The sequence below is a fragment of the Miniopterus natalensis genome, chromosome 10 (assembly GCF_054644295.1).
Source record: "Miniopterus natalensis isolate mMinNat1 chromosome 10, mMinNat1.hap1, whole genome shotgun sequence".
NCBI classification, from domain to species: Eukaryota; Metazoa; Chordata; class Mammalia; order Chiroptera; family Miniopteridae; genus Miniopterus; species Miniopterus natalensis.
In genome coordinates, this window is record NC_142090.1 from 20,086,717 (window position 1) to 20,109,534 (window position 22,818).

At 35.9% G+C, this 22,818-nt stretch overlaps 1 protein-coding gene across 4 annotated transcripts in view; it reads left to right on the forward strand.

Annotated features, from left to right (window-relative positions):
* The first annotated feature begins 1,085 nt into the window (after nucleotides 1-1,085).
* The window catches only part of POT1 (protection of telomeres 1), an 84,618-nt gene continuing 62,885 nt past the window's right edge, over nucleotides 1,086-22,818 (forward strand). Inside the window, exons 1-7 of one of the 4 annotated variants that reach the window (XM_016213351.2) lie at nucleotides 1,086-1,331; nucleotides 1,612-1,790; nucleotides 4,098-4,170; nucleotides 5,434-5,525; nucleotides 10,238-10,345; nucleotides 11,110-11,157; nucleotides 12,803-12,917. In XM_016213351.2, coding sequence (XP_016068837.2) covers nucleotides 1,668-1,790; nucleotides 4,098-4,170; nucleotides 5,434-5,525; nucleotides 10,238-10,345; nucleotides 11,110-11,157; nucleotides 12,803-12,917 — 559 coding nt within the window. In that variant the 5' untranslated portion in view covers nucleotides 1,086-1,331; nucleotides 1,612-1,667. Of the gene's footprint in view, nucleotides 1,332-1,438; nucleotides 1,791-2,547; nucleotides 2,635-4,097; nucleotides 4,171-5,433; nucleotides 5,526-10,237; nucleotides 10,346-11,109; nucleotides 11,158-12,802; nucleotides 12,918-22,818 lie in introns of those variants that run through there. The other 3 variants (XM_016213352.2, XM_016213355.2, XM_016213353.2) reach the window with 3 other exon arrangements.

The window sequence follows — 22,818 nt, forward strand, 5'->3', positions numbered from 1 at the left end:
CCTCCCGCAGGACCTTCCGTAAGGGACGTCAGTTTTGAACGCCCTGCGGGAAGAACTCTATGGTTACCCACAACTCTGCGGTTGTACCCGCCCCAGCAGCCTCTCCCCGTTTGAAAGAGCTTCCTACCGTCTGCCTCTCTTCTGGTCACGGAGGCAGGGGCTGAGCTGCAGGCCTTCCCCCTCCGCCCCAGGAAGTCCTGCTTGCTGAAGGAATACCCGGCCCGCATTTTGTCTGCGGCGAATAATTACCCATTATACCACAAAATCGGAGCCCTGTAAACCAGGGAAGAGGTTCATCACACGTGTCTGAAAACAGCATCACTCACTGCCGCAGCCATTTCTTTGTAGAATACACGTCTGGGTCATGGCTGGGGGGTCGGTGGAGAACTGGAGGTTAGAAGAAGTGCCCTGCCCACCGAAGCTTCTATTCTACCAAACGGAATCTCCAATCCCGCCCCGGTTTTGGAATAATTTCTAACGGGTCCCGGGGTTGAGAAACCAGCTCCCGCCTCCCCTGCAAGGGCTCCGGGCCCCGACCGCGGGAAACCGACGGGGCGGGGCTAAGGGGGCGGCGAGAACTCCCAGCGGGCGCTGTACAGCGGGCGCACTGGCCTCCTGGCGCCGCAGCCTCCACGCATGGCTTCGCAGTCCGTTAAACTCCCAGGACATCGGCGACGTAGGGAACCGCCAAGCCGTCAGCCACAGGCGAGCGAGAGAACGGCAATGTCGTCCGAGCGCTCGAGTGCGCATGCGTGGGAACTACGCCGCCGGCGTGCGTGTGACGTCATAGGCGCGCCCGTCAGATCGCTTAGTTTTGCTCCAGAGCCGGTGAGTACGCGTCTCAATAGGTCTGGAGTTTGTCGCGCGGGTCCGAGGTGGGTTGGGACCTGGGCTGGTATAATGAAGGCTGGTTTAGTTTAAAACAATCCGCAGAGAAGCTGTGCGCGCGTGTCGTCGTCGCGAGCCCGCTGTGTTCAGCATCCCGCTGGGGTTTGGGAGCCGCTCGGCCGAGCCGGTCGCTGTTCCCGCCCGCGGAGCTCGGCGGCCCCGGGCGGCGGGCGCGCGGCCGCCGAAATTAAGCGTTGACACTAGTGACCGCCCGGGTTAAGAGTTTTGAGAAATACGGTTGAACCTGCGGTGCGCAAGTGAACATCAGTTCCGCAGTCGTTCCTTTTGGTTGTCCAGGGGCTGCAGATAACGTTTCGGAGCCGCTTGCTTTTGCTGTGCAGTCTGCGGGTGCGACGTTACAACCGCCAGAGGGGCTAAAAGGTGAAGCCCCAGCTCTTCACCCCGGCCCTTCCGCGGGAGCTTGTACATCGCAAAGCACAGTGGTGAGGCTATTCTTAGCAGTTTTCAGAGGTCCTAAAACTGACTTTTTAGAGGTATTTTTTTAAATACAGAACTAAATAGTAGAGGATTAAGTTTCGATGCCGTAGGAGAATGCATAGATCGATCCTTGTAATAAAATTGCGGCCTAATCCATTCTCCAGCCCTCATCCCCCACCAGGGTGATGACCAACTTAGAGGAAGAGCAAAGCGAAACTGAGCCCTGGAGGCTTAAGGCGGCTGGTTGAGCGCGGGTTGTGCAGAGCGCGGGGCTTCTCCTTTCAGCTTCGGGACAGCGACCTCGCCGGCGACTCTTGGCCGGTCGGCCGGGCGGATCTGATATGCCACTGGAATTGATAAAAGAAGTCCACGGGGTGCCTGAAACTGAGCCTCTAAATAAACTACACAAGGTAGATTTCAGATCCCTACAGCTAGGCTGTGATTATAGCAAGAATTATATCCAGGTAAGAATTTTCATAACTCAGAATACGTCTTTTGTTTTTAGCGGACTGCTGTATGTCTGGGTGTGGTGCTTGTTTGAATGTCTCCTGTGTTTTGGTGTCTGAGCTACTTGGATCCGTACGTCAACGTTTCCCACTAAAACAGGGAAATTATTGGCTGATGTTGGAGTTTTTCCCCCCTCCCACGTTATTCCTCTTTTCTCCTTCTGGATGTCAATGATGTGTATGTTTGTATGATCCGCTCTTCGCTGTTGTCCTACAGGTCTCTGGGGTACTGTTGCTTTTTCTTCAGCATTGTCTTCTTTTTTGGTGGGGAGAGATTTTTACATTAATTTCTATTGATCTGTCTTTAAGTTCACTGAACCGTCTTTCTGCCCTACCCAATATTTTGTTATGCATATTTAGTGCATTTTTTGTTTTTGTTATTGTACATTTAAGTTAGGGACTAGGGAGAGTGATGGGAGAGAGGTGAGAGGCTAATCAGTATAATGAGTCTGAGAGTAAAAGGAAGCGAAATAATGCTACATTTCAGTTTTGCCCTTCTAATCATTATTCTCCCTGTAGACATTTGTTTATCCTTTATTCTTCGGTTTGTGTTCCATTTTCCTGGTGTTTTATTTCGGATGAAATGAAGTTTTACATAGTTTTTTTATGTTTTCCCCTTCTACCTGCAGTGGGGGTTTCACCAAAGCTCTAAGATTCATAGGTTTGTTGACCACCTCGCAGCAGATAAGGACTTGGTTCGGAAAGAAAGACAGGAAAGAAAGACCCAGGCAGGGCCCCCTGCCTTTCCTGTAGTAACTGCTACCACCCGCCCTTATACTGCTCCCGGCCTGGATCTTGTAAGGTTTGTAGAGAAGAGCTTTAAGTTAGTGTGAATCTCCCTTGTGTTTGCAGCTCCCAGAGACTCCATGTCTTTCACTAGCCCGTAGCTGGCCTGTAGCAACTCACTGAAATTGTTAGATGAATTTTTCTTACAGATGTCAGGCAGCATTTGCCATTTATGTCGAATAAGCAAGTTCTTACTCCCCACCTCCCGTTGGAGTCTCTTTCCTTAGGTTTCTGGCTAGTCGTTGCCATGTGACGTCAGCACTTCCTCCCATCACTCATTGGAGGTACCTCTTTTTTCCTACATTTCTGGTTATTTGGTTGCCTTCTGACTTCAACTCTGGTGGGTGAGGAAAAATTTTGAGTTTGTGCATTGTTCAACGTTTTCTTGTTCTTTCCAGCTTCCTACCTCCTAAGTGGAACTATTACCTTTACTTTTGACTGAATCATTGTGTGCTGCTTATAGTCATGTATTTTTTTTTCTGATTCCTGTCTTTTAAGTAAGATTGATTTATGAATATAGCTGTTATTTTTTTGTTGTTGGCTGTATCAAAGTCAGAATATTAGTTTAGGGGATATGTATTTTAAGATCTATTTTTAAACTTTATTAAATAAATTATATTTTTGTGTGGAAGTTTTCCAAGAGCCCCATATTTGCTCATAGATTCATTAAATTTTAGAGCCAGAAGAAATTATAAAAACTATCCAGATTAAATACTTTATTTTTTTCTGAGGCTCTGACAGAACTGGTTAGTTATACAGAAGCAGTTCATAGACTAAACTGTATTTGTGGCTTAGTCCATTGATTTGTCCACTCTGTCCTTATTTATGAGATTTTCATTTTGTACTTTAAAATTTTTCCTTAATAAGTTTTAATTTCTTTCTAGGAGCAAACTCTTTTTTTAAAAAAAAATACATCTTTATTGATTTCAGAGAGAGGAAAGTGGGGGGAGAGAGAGAAACATCAGTGATGAGAGAGTAGTCATTGATCGGCTGCCTCCCGCACACCCCTGACTAGGGATCGAGCCCACAATCCAGGCACGTGCCCTGACCGGGAACCGAACCGAGATCTCCTGGATCCTAGGTCTATGCTCAGCTCCTGAGCCATGCCCGGCCAGACTAAGAGCAAACTCTTAATTTTTTTCTTTAGTAGAGAACAATTTAAAGACTAAAAGCTAAAGTTGAGCTAGTTCATCTTTATATATAAAATGAGGAATTGATCATATTTAACTAATAAGATTATTTAAGAAATTAAATTACGAACCAGAAGTATTTTTAGGGCCTCTTATTTTTCTCTAGATAAATCATTTTCATGTCTTAAAAATACTGACTTGAACATAGTACTTTGATTTCTTAAAAGATAAAAATCAATTGCCTTTAAAACAGTGATTTTTATTTATTTATTTATAATTTTTATTTATATCTTGATGTTATAATGAGCACTTCTGGCTTTTCTGTGTGACTCATTTTCTCTTATTTCAGGGAAAACTTTCATGTATCTCTCCTTTAACTTATGGTGGAAACAGAACACCTATTTTGAAGATTCAACTACAAGGTATATAAGACCATTTCTATTTAACATTTTGACTGTAATCTACAAAGGTGTAACTTTGTATGTAAATATACACATAAAGATAAATACACAAAAAAGCACAATTTTACTTATACGATGATATAATTGAGTCTTAGCATTTGGCCTTCCTGTGGTGGTTATAGGAAATGACTTCTGAGAATGAAAATTATGGAGATTCTTTCCCAAAGCCTAGAAGATACAAATGAAATTACTTGTACAATGTTTATTTCTTATGCCCAAGTAATTTTTATTTTCAAAATTATAGATAGCTTGGTCCTTAACTACACACACAGGTCTTTTACTCTTTGATGTATGGGTGAGTGTAATCTAGACTGCACTTGTCTAGATTAAAATTTAATATGCCAGCCCTGGCCAGTTTTGCTCAGTGGTTAGAGCCTTGGCCCTTGGACTGAAGGGTCCCAGATTCAAGTCAGGCCAGGGAGGCATGTACCTCGGTTACAGCTCAATCACCATGTGGGAGGCAACCAACTGATGTGTCTCTTATATTGACATGTGTGTGTGTTTCTCTCTCTCTCCCACTCTCTCTCTCTGAAAAGCATGAAAAAATATCCTTGGGTGAGGATTTAAAAAAAAAACTTAATATGCCAAAAACTGTAGATTACTGCAATTTCAGTAAATGAAATATTTGCAGGGTGATATTGTTATATTGTATAAAAGTTGAATAATTAATACCTCATTCAGTTTCTCTTGATTATAAATATGAGAAATTAAGTAGGAAGTGATCATTAGGTGATGTTAATGTGATATTTATAAAAATTTATATAATGTATTCTAGTTGAATACATTTGGTTTTTATGCCCCGTAGCATTCTGTTCATTGTTTTCAAAATGAAAGTATTATAGTAAACTAAAATTGAATTATAAACATTTTACTTATTCCTTATAATTACATTTTAAAGTAATTATTCTTTTTCTTTTTAAATTGATTTTTAGAGAGAGAAGAGGGGAGAGAGGGAGAGAGAGAGAAACATTGATATGAGAGCTTAACATCAATTGGCTGCTGCCTGCGCATCCCCTACTGGGGCTTGAGCCCACAACCTGGGCATGTGCTCTGTCTGGGAATTGAACTGGCAACCCTTTGGTGCATAGGATGATGCCCAACCAACTGAGCTATACTCTCCAGGGTATAACTATTGTTTTTAGAATGTAGTTGCCATTGGTTTTCTTGGGTGTATAAAACTGCTGTATCTAATAAGTATTTTTCTGTGTGTGTGTTTTTCTCTAGAACAAGAAAATTCGGATTCGGAGAGTAACACCATCAATGTGCTATTTTTTGGAAAATTAGCAAAGGACTGTGCAAAAGTTTTCTCTGAAGGGGTAAAATATTTTTATATTACTTTATTATTTTGGAAGTAGATTTAGAATTATTGATGATGCTATATTCATCCTATAGACCTTTTTTTAGAGATGCATTATATATTTGCAGGTACATAAAAAAATGATACTTAGCCCAGCTAGCATGGCTCAGCAGTTGAGCATCAACCTATGATCCAGTAGACTGCGGTTCAATTCCTGGTCAGGGCACATGCCTGGGTTCTGGGCTCAATCCCTAGTGGGGGGCATGCAGGAGACAGCTAATCAATGACTCTCTCATCATTGATGTTTCTATCCCTTCCTCCCTCTCTCTTCCTCTCTCTGAAATCAATAAAGACATATTCTTGTTTTAAAAAAGATACTTAGAGAACCAATATCTTTAAAATTGCAACAATCCTAAAATCAACAACCAATCAATGTTTCTCTCCCTCTCTCTGTCTTCTCTTTTTCTCTCTCTCTTCCCCTCTCCCCCACTGTCTCTGAAAAGCAATGGAAAAAATATCCTAGGGTGAGGGTTTAAAAAATAAATTTTAACAAAATTTTAATTTTTGCTTTGCTGGACTAATGATACATTTTGCTGGAATACACATGTTCTGATTGAACCTCCCTCAATATGAGGCTTTTTCTTTCTTTCAGTTTTAGCTTTCATTTAAAATAAGTTTTAACATTTAATATGTGGCTATAAAATATGAGAAAATACTTTTCCGTAGTATTTTGAAAGCTTTAAAAAATATTTTATCACTAAACTGTCATAATTAGACATTTATTATATTAATCCACTTTCCTCACTCCTGTAAGATTTGGTTCTGAAAGAGGAAGTAGAGTAGTGCCTGTCTTGGAAGTCAGGAGATCTGGATTTTTGTGTGACTTTAGGCTATTCATTCATCCTGTCTGGCCCTTATTTTCTGAAAAATGAACGTCCTTTTCAATTTCTACAATGCTCAGATGCTATGAAGTAAGTTTTATAGTATGTACTGCTTATTTAAGATTTAATGAAGGTATTATTGTATTATCTCTCTGTATTTATACTTATATTCATATATTTGGTAATACATTTGGTTGTCCAAACATTTGTTGATTGTTTTCTGTCTTCTGCTATACTAAATGTCAGAGACATCTCAACTGAATAAGACAGTTATGGACCTTGCCATTATGGAACAGTGTTTAATGGAGAAGAGTGAAATTAAATAACTAGTATGGGATTAATAGAATGAGAAAAGTAGCAGAAAGAATGAGCACAGGGGTCCTGGGAGAGTGGATCAGTAAGGCAGAACAGCATATTTAAAGACCCTAAGTGGGGATCCTGGAATGCTAAAGAATTATGAGAAAGTGGAATTCCAGAGTGAGTCACATAATATGTGGCTGGTGAGATGGGTGGGCATCCGATTATGTAGTGATTTGTAGGCCATTTAAAGATTTTGGGTTTTGTGATATTACATAAAGTACTTCCTATTATGTCCTTGGTGTTACATGATCCAAAAAATGCTAATACTCAGGAAATATATTTTTTATATTAGAAAAGCATTTTCTGCCCGTCTCAAGACTATCAGTGATGTCAGAGTCCTGTACTCTTTCTCTCTTTTACAGTGTTTTAAAATGTTAACCTAACACAGTTTGCAAGATCAGTATAGTAAAAATTACTTAATGCCTGTTAAAGTCAGTAAGTGCTTTTCTTTTGGGGTTGTTTCGTATTGTCTGTGCCCTTTTCCTGCTTACTGAGGGTAACCACTTAAGAATTTTTAATATTGTCTGTTGAAAAATAGCAAATTAATACACTGATCTTTTGGTTTACATTTTTGTTATTTACCAATTTGCTTTTTATTTTTATCACTGATTGTATTCTTTATTAGGAGATATTAGCGTGTAAATACCATATTTGTTAATGTGCAAACAAATTGTCTGATTTTTTGGCCTTTTAATTCTTGATTTTTCAAGAACACTTATTAATGTTAAAAAGACCTATACTGCTTTCATTCATTTTTTCTGAGATTGGTTTGCTGTAGAAATATTCCTGTTGGCTAAACTAAATAGAAAATTGTTTAATGACAAGGGCTTACTCTTTCTAAGGCACTGTGACAGAGACGTACAGACACAGAAGGGAAAAGACCCATTTGCTGATATCTGAGTATCGTAAGGTAGTTCAGAGAGTTCAGTTAGACCAGATATGTTTTCACATTTTATAATATTCCTGCACATACATTGATAAAACCTTATTACTTTTAGTAGCATGGCATTATTCTCAGGCTGGTTTCCTAATACTTTTTTAGCAGAATGAGAAAACATCTACTCTAATGTAGCAGAATATACTCTTATCATTGAACTATGTAATTCTCGTTGTCTGAACAGCTTCAGTGTGCTTTTCTAAGAAGCTTAGAACTTAGAATAATGCATATTAAATTTCATTTTCAACTCAATCTAATGAGTGTTTATACAAACTAATACTGCCTATTATATACTGATCTTTCTTATCTTCTCTGTATGTGAATTAATTTAAAAGGCATTATGATTTGTAAATTCATGGGGACCAAATCCTGGGAACCATTTTTTCTCACTTTTGTTTAGATCTGTACTTCAGTTTTCACCAGTATTAATTTATTCAACAGGTATTTGTTGAGCACTGACTATGAAAAGAACAGAACAGAAGCCTCTGCCAGTCACTTGTATGGGTTCTACAGATGGATGATATACTATTCTTAGTCCCAAGGTTCTTAAAGAGTTTTAAGGGCGTTAAAAACAATTTTAAAAAGTTTATAAATAACACACAAAGTAAAAAATAATCAAAATGCTGCATTGGAGAGTTCAAAGGAAAAAAGAATTATTTTTCTGGGAGAGGGACAAAAATCTAAGCTAGACCTCACAAGGAGGAAGCATTTATAGCCCAGACTTTAAAAGACAGATAGGGTCAGATATTTACAAAAAAGAAAAATGCTACTCATTATTAGTGGGGCCTCAGAATAAGCATAGAGTGTATGTGGAAGAGCAGTAGGTATATAAAAGAATCCCATATGTGTAGTATTGAATGGAAGTATACGGAGATAAAACAGGCAAGGTCAGTTGGGATGAGATCACTGAGCGCCTTTAATGAAGTTTATGTATATATATTCAAATATAAGTTTATGTTTACAAATATAATACATTTTTCTTGTGAATGCTGATGTTCACCTTTTAGTGATTTATTCCCTTTATTTGAAATCTTTTCTCTATCATAAATACTTCTAAAAAAGTTTAGATTATACAAAAAAAAAATAGAAAAACATGCATTTGTACCTCTAACACTTGCATTTAATGTATTTCTTTTCATATAATATTTATGTTTAAGACATTTTAAAGTTAAATAGACAATAACATAGGTAGGTTATTTTTTGTGGTTTTAAGAGAATCTAGAACTGGTAAGCCTCACCTACTTCTGTTTATCTTCCTGTGTTAGTTTGATTAAACTTTAAATCTTTGACTAAAATCTTAATTTTTCATTTAAATCAGGACTTATTAGCCTGAGGTAGATTGAAAGCATTGCATATTTTTTAGTTTGTAAAAATAATTTATTCCAGAAGCAATCTTACTGTTTATTTTAGTGCCCTTTAAAATTGCCTAAAACATGGTAGAGACATAGAGTGAGAAGGAACATTTTCTCCCATTTAACTATGAAGATTTGTGGTTATTTAGCATTATCAGCATAGACATCATTGTGTTGGCAATCACCTGAAGAAAAAAATGCAGAAATTTGCAGAGCTAAGATATCTGAATAGGGCCAGAGATTTTAGAAAGGCAATATATGATCCTTCCATTGACTTACAGACTCTTTATGGAGGGCCTACTATGTGCCAAATCCTGTAAATACACAGCAGACCCCCATCTTAGCCTAGTTAATGGGTCCAAGTAGAGAATCCTGGGAATTGACACAAGACCCTGTATGTGCAAAGCTGAAGTCTTCTATACAGAAGACTTCCACTTGGTAAGAGATTAAGATTATTGAAGGAAGCTGCCAAAAGTCCAGGAATTTTTATGTATTTTAAGAATTGGGTGATAAAATTAGAGGAGTAAGATAATAAAATATATATAATGCAGCAAGACAGAACTTGTTAGGTGTGTATGTTTCAGTATTTGGAAAATAAGATTTAACTATAGAGTGAAATAGGCAGGAATAAATGGAGAATGACTTCTTAGTACTATTATAAACCTAAGTAGAAAGGAAAAATCTCTGTTCTTATTAGTTTATAAACAGAAATTTCTTATATTTCATACCCTGAATTTATAGGCACATATGTTAGCTTTGTAACCATGTGGAATTTTTGTACTGAGACATCTTTCTCAATGTAGCCTCTCAATTCTGAGATTGTTTCACTTAAATTCCATTCATGATACTGTTTGATTACCTGTTTTCCCTTTATTGTGTTTATTTGTGCAAACTTACATAAATTGAGATAAACATTGACTTTTGAAGTTCCACTAAATAAAAATTTTCTAAGTGATTTAGTTGGTGTTTTCCTGGTTCACAAAGTGGGACATTACACCATCCCACTGTTGATACCCTTTAAGAGGAGGTGGTAGGCTCAGTCTTACATTCAGAAAGCATTAAACAAGTTAAGCTAACCAGTTTCCAATTTATAGCAATGATTCCTGTTTTTAAATAATAAAAAGTAAGGATTTATGTGTCATTCTCAATTATAGATATCTTGATAATGAAACCTTTTTCTTTTTTTCTTTTTTTTATGTAGGACACCATTGCAGTGGCTGGATTTATTGTTTTGTCTTCCTCTACAAGCAAAGATGGTGAACATAGCTTATTTTTGAAAGCATATGAGGACTTCAAATCAACTGTTTATGTAAATGTGAAACTTTTAGTCTCTACTCATGTTAGTGGTTTTAATGAGATAAGGTGTTGGAATAGAAGTATTTCTGTAAATCTACAGGCAAACTAGTCTGAATTAATTTAATATTTTAAGTTTTACAAATAGAAAATTTTTTCTTGGCTTTATATTTAGATGACTTCAGGTAGAAAACAAAAATCCCTTAAAGATAGTTGTTTATTGATGAAAATTTTAAAACTCCAGACACTCCAGTCCTTATCTTATTCTTTGCAATGATACTCTCAGCCTCTTTTGATGATCTATTTGGTTTCACTTTAAATTGATCAAGTATCCCTTTTCAGGTAAAACTGATTTCCTCCTATTTTATTCTTTATGAAGTTGCTCATTCTTTTTCTCTTCACCTTTTCCCTACTCCAGTCCCACCCTCCACCCCTAACAAACACATTTGGAGATTCTCTCTGTTTGAAGAAGGCTGTCAAGTAGAGTTGGGTCAAGCCATGTGCTTATAGGCCAACATCTGCCTGTTTTTTTGTAGTATGCACAAGGGCATCACTGGGCCAGGGGCTGTCCTATGATATTAAAGTTAATGAATTAGACGGAAGCTTAGCTTAGACAACTTTGCACATGGCACTCTTAATTTGTAAGCCATAACTTTATGTTACTCTGATGACTTTGAATATTATATACAGTTAAATGTGTAGTTTCACTACAATTAAAGGTCTGTAGTCACATGGGAAGTTGTTTGTGTACAAATAAGCCCTTTCTGGTTTTTTTTTCAGGTTTATGTTAAATCTGTAATAGATTTTTCTACAGAGTCAATGTCCTTGGTAAGATGATATCTAGTTTAATTTGGACTATGTACACCCCTTCCACATATACACACATGTATATGTATATGTATATATGATCCACTGTATAATCTGATTTTGAAGTAGTATCAGTACAGTGGGAAAACATAATCTCTACTTTTTTGGATTATCTGATGTTACTTCAAGTTATATATTTACCTAGTGATTAATATTTGTCTATTCTGTTGTCTGGACTGTCTGCTGATACTTTGTGTAAGCTACATGCAGAAGAAAACTAAAGTGGAAAAAAGTTTTATTGTGTGAAGACATTGGGATTTGTACTACTTTTAAGCCTCAGGCAAATGTATTTATTTTGCTTTTATCAGCTTGTATTTAAACAGATTTTTATGTGTTGAATTATGCAATTACAAGTAGTTTATTATACTTTTCACACATTTTGCTCTTCTTTTTTTAAATCATTTTCTTTTCAGTATTTTATAAAATTTTGTTATCTCATAGTAATAGGAAGGTTCCTATTTTTACAGGTGGGCAATTTGTAGCTGAGTGAAACTGGAAAGAAGCTAATATATTGATAAGTTTAATGCAAAATTCATGTTCTACCATGTTCTTAAACCTTTAGTTTCTAATAGACAAACAGAGTTCAGAGATGTTGTTTCTAGTTGACAATGACTACTAGATACAGGTTTTAAATTCTGAATAATTCTATAATTATATAATTTGAATTTGTGATTTAGGGAAAGTATAACCAATTAAAGGATTAATGTACTGTTTTTTAAAAAAAGTGAATTAACCCCAAATATTAGTATTTCTCAGAATTGTTTTAAATAGATCAGGTACAAATATTTGATACATCCATGAACACATAAATAAGGCAGAAATAAACAAAGGAACCTCTAAACTTGAGAAAAATGGTTTTTCAGAAAGCCCAGATATTCTGAACTATTAGAGTATAACTTAGCTGCTGTGCATACGTATACTGGCTTATTTACATGGAAAGCCAAATTATAGTTAAGAACTTGTTTGTTGGCCACGAATTAACAGGTACATTACTTGGATGACCAAAATGGATATGGTCATTGAGCTGTGCTGGCCTTCCCATTTGTCTCGGTGTTTGGGAGATACTTCTTAAGATAGTGTACTGGGTGGGTATGGGATCCGATGTCTGAACTCCTTTATGGGTTGTTTGACTAATATGCAGACATATCCTTGTGAATCACTTTCCCTTTTCTTTTCAGACTTATATACAGTTATTTCAGAAAATTGTGTTTCTCTTATTACCATTTTTAAAGAATCTTTATTGTTGAAAGTATTACAGATGTACCATTTATAATCAAAACCTGGCTTTATTTAGGCCTAAATAAAATCTATATCCCACAAGTTCTGAAGTGATATTACTTAAGATTAAAAACCCGAGCCAAAGTATTTTAAACATCATTTCTTAGAATTGTGCACAAATTATACCATTTATAATCAAAGTTATTTCTAAGAAAAACAATATTGGTTTATACAGCAACCTTTTAAGCTATGCATTTCCTTTTTCAGGCTTCATCCTCTTTTTAGACACTTAAAAGGAAAAAAAATGCAGCTAGATGACTCATCTTTGACATAATGTGATTCTAAAATGTAAATACTTAATATTGATATATTCACTGTCTTTCTTTAGGTTCCAGCAACACGTTATGTATATACACCCCTGAATGAACTCAAAGGTGGCATGATCGTCAATGTCTATGGTGTTGTGAAGTTCTTTAAGCCTCCATATCTAAGCAAAGGAACTGGTAGGTATTAAAACTGATCAAGATTTTAATGGACTGGAACTGCTTTATTGGTTTCAGGAACATAGCTTCTTCAGTACCCTTAGAAACTCAATTCTGATTTACAATTGCCAACCAACAATCTTCCATTTGCAAGTGTTATCTGGCTGGCTGTAGTTGGCTTGCCAAATTGAGGAATAAGCCACATTGCTGGTAATAATGTCCATTGAACTTGGGAAGAGAGATAATTTTAAAACTTTTTTGCCCTTGATATGTTGCTAATTCTTTTTTTAAAAAATATATCTTTATTGATTTCAGAGAGAGGGAAGGAGAGGGAGAGAGAGAGATAGAAACATCAGTGATGAGTCATTGATCGGCTGCCTCCTGCACGCCCCTAACTGAGGATCAAGCCCGCAACCCGGGCATGTACCCTGACCGGGAATTGAACCCGGATCACCTGGATCCTTGGTCTACACTCAACCACTGAGCCATGCCTGTCCAGGCATGTTGCTAATTCTTATCATTAAAACTTTTTAGTAAATTAATCAGCAAATATATTATTTTCAAAAACAGTAAAATCATAGTAGTATTGAATAAATTTATAACTTTTTAAAACATTGATAACTCAGTTTTAAGTTATTAGCATAGTTTTCTTCTACCGTGTTATTAATTCATGTGTATATAATGAAAGCATTGGGAAATTAATATTTATTATATATTCATAATTATATATGTTTAGTTGGATCCAGTCCCTTAATAAAAATAATCATGAGTAGTAATAAGCCATCTGTTGTCACAAAGATATTTCTCTATTTGTTGTGAGATAATAAATTAAAATGTCATCAACTTTATCTGATCATATTCACTGAAATTCTAAAATATACCGTAAGGTATAGTGAGAAGTCTTTACTACTAGCAAGATGGTAAAGTTTTAAAACTGTCTACCTTATAACTTTAGTTATACGTAGTTTTATTTCTGTTGATAGAACCTATCCTTCAGTATGCTGCAGGTGAATCAGACAAATAGCACTGATTTTTGTGTTCAGGAAGGGATCGACTTCATTAGTATTAGCACTGAGAAGTGCCAGAATAAATATATAGGAACAGTCCATAGCTGTGCCTTTTTATACTGCATAAAGCAACATTATTTTGTAAATACAAATCTAATATTATATATAGATGTACATAACTACTTATGTGGAGGAAAATTACCTTTATACCACTCTAATTTAGGTAAATGGAAAATAATTTATTCTGTTACATATCATTAGCTAGAATTTTTTATTACAATTTATGTAAATACTTGGTTAAGGTGGCACCTGTGAGGCTTCTCAGCTGTAAAGTTCTTATGATTTTTCTTTTTAAATTGATATATTTTGGAAAGGGTTATTTTGTGGCTGCGCAAATATTCTGTTTCTCCTTAAACTTTTTCCCGTTAATTTTATTTATTTTTAAATATGTTTTTATTGATTTTAGAGATGTGGGGGAGAGGGAGAGAGAGAAAGAAAGAAACATGGATGTGAAAGAGAGACATCGATTGGCTGCCTCCTGCGTGCCCCCAACGCGGGATTGAGCCAAAACCCAGGCATGTGCCCTGACGGGGAATCGAACTGGAAACCTTTCCATGCACAGAGCAATGCCCAGCCAACTGAGTCACACTGGCCAGGGCACATTTACTCTTATCATCTGTTTTGCTAAATAAGATAAATGTGTGTAAGCCATAAAACATTTCAGGTTTGTTAATGGTTCGGGAACACCTTTTTTTTTTCTTCCTCTCCAAAGATTTGAGCTCAGAGAAAGGGAGAGAATAGTCAACCTATTATTACTTTATATCTTCATATTTTTTTTACTGTTCACCTCTCCTTTAGTTCCGTCCCCAAATTTTGATGCCTTTTTGTGCCACATAATGTGGCCTATCACCTGTGGCTCCCTCCCTTACCTCAGGAATGCTCTACATTCCTAAATTGTTTTTCCTACCCTACATCCCATCAGATTTCTCTGTTTTAGAAAAGCAGTTTGATTAAAACTTGGGCAGTCTGGGATGTTACGGTGTTCCTACAAGCAGACCTTTCTTTTACTGTTCATTATCTTATAAATGAATACTTTCTGTTTTAGGCATTTGCTGATCATTATAATCAAATTTCTTAGAGTAGTATCCAAAACATTGGACTTCTGAGAGCCCCTAATAGTTTTACTTACTTTTAGTTCTTGGAATAGGGTGCTAAGATATAGGGCCCTAAGATTTTTTCTTTCCTTTTCTATAAAAATATCCCAGCTAGCACGAGAATGCTATTTTTAGCTGTGTAAAAATATTATTTTCATTTATGATAGTGACTTGGCATTTATGCATTAATGTCATGTAGCATAATTGAATATTTTTGTTTTGTATGAATAATATTGGTTACTTATTAAATGCTTATATAGTTATTGCCTTTTAATTTTGTGAAGAATAATAGCAAACTCTCACATATCCCACAATAAAATAGTTTAAAAGAATTGATTAGTTACTGAATAATTAATGATTCATTGGTACTCCATAAGATCCAGGATCCCTCTGATTCATCAAAGAGATTAAAGCATCTAGTACAATATAAAATTATATGTAATATTTAATTATACTTTTACTTTTTAAAATTGATAATGCATCTTTTGGAGTTTTAACTATTTTGCAGTTCAGCATCCTTATGAAAATGTGATGACAGGTATAGAGCCTGTCTTAGAAAAGTGCACATACATGCATTAAAGACTAAAGCATACAATATCGAAGGTTCATGCCTTCCCCTTTGAGTTCCACATTGCAAACTCCTGGTCTGTGGTGTGTTCATATTTATTTGAAGTTAGTTAATATCAAAATCACAACAGACATTCTTGGTTTAATATATGCATTTAAAATAAAAATATTAGGGTTTTTTTTTGGTTCACTCATTAGTTCATTCATTTATCCAACAAACATATATTGAGTACTTTCTATATGCCAGGTATTATGTTAGACACAGGAAATTCAAGTATATATGTTACTGTTTCTACCCTCAAAGAATTAAAGTTTATGGTTGACAGATCAATTAATAATTGCAATACAAGGATTATAATTATTCCTGAATTCACTTTGTTTTTAGTCTTGCCCCAATTTGTAAAATGATTTGTCCTTTATATTGAGTGCTGTATAAGGCAGAATCTTCATTGTAAAACATACAGTGTTTTTTCAGTGTACATTTTAAAGTTGAACAATGGATGGAGGTTGCGGATTGGGTAGGCATGGAGTTTTTTATTTCTCAAAAGCTAAAAAATTGTCATGTCTAGTTGAGTGAGGTAAGACTCTTCCCAAGTGCTTGGCTCCCTTACTTTCAGGAGTGGAACGCAACCAGGGCATAGCTAGTCATCGCTTACTTCCTTAACAATTTGGAAAGGTCAGCTAAGCCTCTTTTCAACTCTTTCCCAGCTCTTCTGTCCATGCCAGTAGGAAGTTAGCTTCCACTTGGAGAATGAAGGTAGAGGAAGGCCTTTCTTCCTCTGTCACTGAACCTTTGTATTGCTTGCTTTCTTATATTAAAAAATGGCTTCATTGATGAAGCTTGAGGCTTCCATCTGGCTTTCTGTCCATATCCTAGGACTCTGTCTTTCATGGCCTTTTCTTCTAACAAGTTATTAGCCTGCTGATTTAGGATATTACCCTTATCTTTCATTGGCTTATTATTGAATTATTTTAATGAATCATAAAAATCAGTACTGTTCTTATTCTCTCTTGGAATTTGTGGTACCTTCTTTTATTCATTCCACTAAAATATTTGCAAGCCTTATGTAGCGTTGTGCTAGACTTAGTTGTTGTCCATACTGATAAAATGATAGGCTCAGCTTACAAGTGAGGGAGACCTAAATGTAGTCAACTAGCTGTGAGGCACAGGTGTACGCTGTGACTGAGGAACACGCAACGTGCTTTGGGAGTGAGAATGGAGAGATTAGTGTTAACAGGGCAAAGGCTTCCAAGAGAGAATAGCATTTGAGCTGAACTTTCAGAGATAAATTGGATTTTGATAGGTGAGGAAGAAGAGGCCAACATTCCAAACTTTGGAAATAGCAACAAAAGTTGTCATGAAGACGACTTTCTCTGTGAGGGACTATTTCCTTTCCATCTCCACCTAATGGTATTTTTTGAAAAGGAGTTTAGAAACATTATATGGTACTACACTGAAGCTGTTTATGAACCCTTGTGCTCTCTGTATTTGTGTTGCCTGTATTTCTTCAGGGTCATGACCCTCTAAATAATATTTTTGCTCTTACTCAGTTCTGTTGTCTTTTATATTGATTGTTGTTTATGCTTTACAAGATACCCTAAGTATAATGTAGTATCTTCTCTCTTGTATAAATGTGGAAACTTGGTTCAGAAGTGCTACAGGTTATTCGATATTGCAGTGAAACTTTATAACAATAGGCAGCTGTTTGCGCCAGGCCATGTTTGCGTCATGGACCATAACCATGATCTCGTTCATGGTTATGGTTTTCATCACATTTTAGAAGGAATCAGACAGTTGAGTGCTGTGTTTATATTTGCTCCCTCCGAAGTTACAATTAAAATCAAAGTTTAAAAAAGGTATGCCTGGCTGATGTGTCCAAGTGGTTGAGCGCCAGGTCACCTGTTCGATATCTGGTCGGGGCACATGCCCAGATTGTGGACTCGATCCCCAGTAGGGGGCATGCAGGAGGCAGCCAATCGATGGGTCTCTCTATCCTTGTCCCTTCCTCTCTCTAAATCAATAAAAACATATTTTTAAATAAAGGTATGATTTTAATGTCAAATAGAATGGAAGAGGAGATGATAAGTTAAGAAGATATACCAACAAAACTTCAATGCTGAGATTTGGACGGTTGATGCTAAGTGATTTAATCAAGAAGAGTGAATTTTATTTTGATGCGTGGGGAAGGCATAAACAGGCAACGCCATACTACAAAGTCTCTGTTCTGTTTGCATTCAGCCCTCATTCCCTTCCCCAGCTCTAGGCAACCGCTGATTTGCTTTCTGTCTGTATATCTATCTGGATACTTCATATAGAAATCTCATAGAACATGTGGTCTTTGCTTCTGGCTTCTTTCACGTAGCGTATGACTTTGAGATTCATCCATGTTGTAGCAGGAATCAATTTTTATTACTGAATATCAATACTTTTGTAGGTATTTTAAAAATGTTCTTTTTGTTTGGTCTTCCTTATTTTAAATACAACCTTTGTGAAGATAGGAACCATTGCTAGTCTTCGTAATTCCAGAATAAGTTATGAACTATGAACTCGTAGAATACCTTCCTGTGTACCTACCTACCTATTCATTTAATCTCTGTGTGTGTGCGTATAGTATTTATGCTTTCTTCTCTTTCATGCTTCCTTTTTGCAACATAATAAAAACATGAAGGGAAATTATGTAACCTCACATCAGCCTAATAAAGGGAGTGCTGTTATATGTGTGTTGTATAATGTTTCCTTGTAAAACAAAGATTGTAGCATATACTATGGCCTTCATTCAATGATTTGGCTTCATAGCTTTTACTTGAATCTTTCAATAATAAACTTTTATATGAATGGAAATCTATAGCTAAAATACTGATTAGTTTAAAAACAGTGCTGTGGTAGATTAAAAGGAGGTAAAGCAGCTTTCATGGAGGTATTTTTTGTGGATTATATAATTTAGCCATGGATGGTGCTTTGATTAAAGACCTTGCTTAGATAGATGTACTACCAGCTTTTTCTTATAATAAAACTCCAAGGCAATTTCCACTTAATCATACTGAGGAAATTAGGTGAATTGCTCAAGATTGTAGAACACAGGGCTTAATTTATCATTTCTTATCTTTTCCATATTTATATCAAGTTACATGAAGTATTACCTAAGGGTTAAAGTAGTTAAATACTTTGTCAACAGTTTAAATATGAAGTCTTACTAATGCATTAAAGTAGTTAAAGTCAATGCTTTATTAAAAGTTTCAGTATATTTTTAGAGATTATGTACTCTTTAGGTAAAGAATACTGATTTATTAAAGGTCTTTTTACTGTCCCTACCTTCCATGCTGATATTAGCTGTCATGAAAATAGACTGTAAAGTTACCTTCTTAGCTTTTAAACTTTATTATTAAAATACGAAGTTTTAAGTTGTCCCTAATTTCACAAGTTTATTTTTTCTTCATTTGAGAGTAAGTAAATAATGAGTAATGGGAAATAAATATTTTCATTTTATGTAGTCATTATTGAAGGATTATGTGTGTATGTATGTATGTATGTATTTGGTAGAACACTTCCCTTCTTGGAGTAGTTAAGTAAAACTTACCCTAGTAGTTTGCCTTTTTAGTATTTGTTAAAATGGGTAGCTTGTGCCTGGCTGGTGTGGCTCAGTTGGTTGATGGTCATCCCATGCACCACGTCGCTGGTTTGATTCCCAGTTAGGACACAGGCTTGGATTGTGGGCTTGATTCCTGGTAGGGGGCATGCAGGAGGCAGCCAGTCGATGTTTCTCTCCCTTCTGCTCTCTCTGAAATCAATAAATACATACTAGAAAAAGATGGGTAGTTTGTTTTACAGGCATGTCATGATCTAAGGCCAATTGAGAGAAGCCAAAAACTATTTAATATTTCATTTAGCTTGTTACTTGTATTTATTGTTCCTAAGATCAAATTATTAGACAGATTTTTAAAAATGACACTTGTTTCTTGAATCTGAATTTTTGTTTCCTTCTCTTGTAAATATATTAATATTTAAATACAAAAACAAAGTATGTAAAATGGTGTTTTATTTTGAAACTCCTCATTATTTTATAGATAACCTTAGGAGATTCTAAGAACATCCTTATGATTCTAGAATACATACATACATTCTAGAGAGCTTGCTTTGCAGCAGTTAGATGATATTTTGAAGACTATTGTTAATGTAAGTCTTGTCTGGACCTGCAGCTCAGTAATTGAATAGAATGGGTCTGTGTGTGTACCTGCAAAGAAAATACTTATAAAGTTAGATTTAATATACTAACAAATAAACTTCACATGAGATATTTTTAAATTCTGTTTTTACAATTCTTGATGTTAAGGAAGTTCTTTAATCTGTAATTAAATGTATACACATCTTTGTATTTACATATTTGTATTTTTTTTCACAACTCAGAAATACCCACAGATAATGTGGTAGCACTAAAGTTCTTTGATAAGAGTGGTAACGTGATAGAATTGTTTGTAATCTGATATGGAGAGAAAAAAACTAAAGGTAGGAAAAATAATTCTGGATTATAACGGTAATCCAAAATTAGAGCTGTAGAAATGGAGAAATTTAACAAATCTGAGAAATAAATAATGCACAGGAGAATTGTATAGTTTTTTTAGTTTATTTTTTCATTGTGCAGTATTTCTTTTGAGTGCAATTTATATTCCACTTCCTTAAATCACCCCACCAGATGTTTATAGTATACATTGCCATAATTACATGAATAAGGTAAAATACTTTAACTCACTGGTGTGTAGTCCTAAGCTTTGTTGTGAACATTTTTGAAATACTTGTTGGATATGGATATATTAATGTTACCATTTGACTTTGTAGTAAGAGAATGTCTTAATACAACAGTAAACTCTAAACTCTACTGTTGAGTAACTGTTTCTCACAAGTGAGACTTTAAGCAATCCAGCTTTCCAACTTTCTAAGGAATGCTTCTTTTAAAATACCTTGCAAATTGAATCTCCATAAGCCTTTTTTTTAAAATTGATTTTAGAGGAAGGGAGAGAGAGAGAAACATTGATGGGAGAGAAACATCTGTCAGCTGCCTCCCGCACGCCCCCTACCTGGGATCAAGCCCACAAGCTGGGCACATGCCCTGACTGGGAACTGAATTGGCAACCTTTCAATACATGGGGTGATGCTCGACCAACTGAGCCACACTGGCCAGGGCTACATAAGCTTTCAACAAAGCCTTTTTACTGGGAGAAACACCAGCTCTGTGAAAGTTTATGTGAAAAAGTGGGAAATTCTGCATACTTATTCAGCTCTTGAATCACAATGCATATTTGCACATTATAAGCTCTGAAAAATTTTAGTAAAGGAACCTATTAAGATATTTTCACTTGAAATTATTTGAACAGGGGACCCTTTTTAATCCACTTTGACTCTTATTTGCGGAAACTGGTTCCATGGAATCAAATTTAGGGATTATAAATCTATTAAGGTTGATAGAGCTTTACTTTCAAGCAATCCATTATCCACATTTGTTTTTTTTTTAACCGCATTTGTTTTTATTGTGAAATGGGAAGAAAGAAGGCCAGTTTTTATTTGTTTGTAATTTGACTGTGGTAGAAATTAGAAGAGCCCTTGTCTCTGTGGTGATCTATATAAGATGTAGGACTTTATGAATATTTGCTTTCATAACGTATAATACTGTTGATGCCCTAAATCAGTGGTTTTCAAGCTTTTTATACTCGTAAAATTATTTGAACTCCACAGAGCTTTTATATTTCTGGGCTCTGTCAGTTCAGCTTGGCTAACATTTAAGTTTATTTATTATTGTTTATGCCTATTAAATTTGCAGTTTTGTTGTTGCCTTATCTCCTCAATTTATGAAAGTGACTCATTTTGAATTTTAAAATGAGAGGAGTAATGTAGAATTCCTGCAACAAAAATAACAAATATAAGTAGTAAATAGTTCTCTGGTGCAAATATGAAATGTGAGTTTGCACAGTCAATTACAAATAAATTTATAATATGTGATTTTGTAGAAGCTGAATTGGATTTTTTTTTTAATTCTCACCCAAGGATATGTTTATTGATTTTAGAAAGAGGAGAAGGGAGAAGCAGAGGGTGGGGAGGGAGTGGGGCAGAGAGACTTTGATGTGGTAAAGACATTGATTGGTTGCCTCCCCTTCCTCGCCCCAACCAGGTATCTACTGGGAATTGAACCAGAGACCTTCTGGTGTACAGGACGAAGGCCCAGTTGAGCCACATCGGCCAGAGCTACCTGAATTGGATTTTGTTAGACTAATGATCTCTTTGTCCTTGTGTTTTGTCTATTATGAAATTTTACAAAATTTAAGACCACCTTCAGAGAGTTGTTTTCTTCAAAATACACTCATCATTATCAACAGGACTTAAAGTGCTGCCATGTCTACATTCGGTTTCTTATTCCTCCACTAATGGTTAAAGGACTTGCTCTGTCAGTTTTCTTCTCTGTTACTATTCGCAAAACCTTTTCACTTCTTAATTCTTAACTGTGTTTAAATAAAGCTAAAGAAGAAACTCCAAAGATAGTGTCTTCAAATTCCTTTTATATCTTCTTGAAAGATGTTATAATACTTTGAGTGATGCAGTACAACAATGATTAATTTCAATCTTACATCATTCTTCTAGGCAATTCCATCTTTTTCCATTTTTAAAATTGTCATCTTGCCTGGCCGGTGTGGCTCAGCGGTTGAGCATCAACCTAGGATCCAGGAGATCGTGGTTCCATCCCTGGTCAGGGCACATGCCCTGGTTGTGGGCTCCATCCCCAGTAGAGGGCCTGCAGGAGACAGCCAATCAGTGACTCTCATCATTGATGTTTCTGTCTGTCTCCCTCTCCCTCTCCCCTCCTCTCTCTGAAATAAGTTAAAAAAAAATGGTCTTTTTTAGCACAGATAGGAATAATAATGAAGTAATTACTAGGATAATCAAATAGCAAAGTATTTCATGATATAGTAGGGAAACAGATATCTAAGATCCTGTAATGTATCTTATACTTTAAAAATGTATGGTAGAGCCATATGACAATGAGAAGCAAGAATGTGTTTTTTTCTGTTTAAAACAGTAAAACTTGTATTTTTATAGTGATCCTTGGGAGACTGCTAAGACAGAAAAAATGTCATAAAATGACTTTCTGTACAATTGTTAGAACTACTGAAAAAGGAAACTCAAAAACTAAACTTGGGTTCATTGGA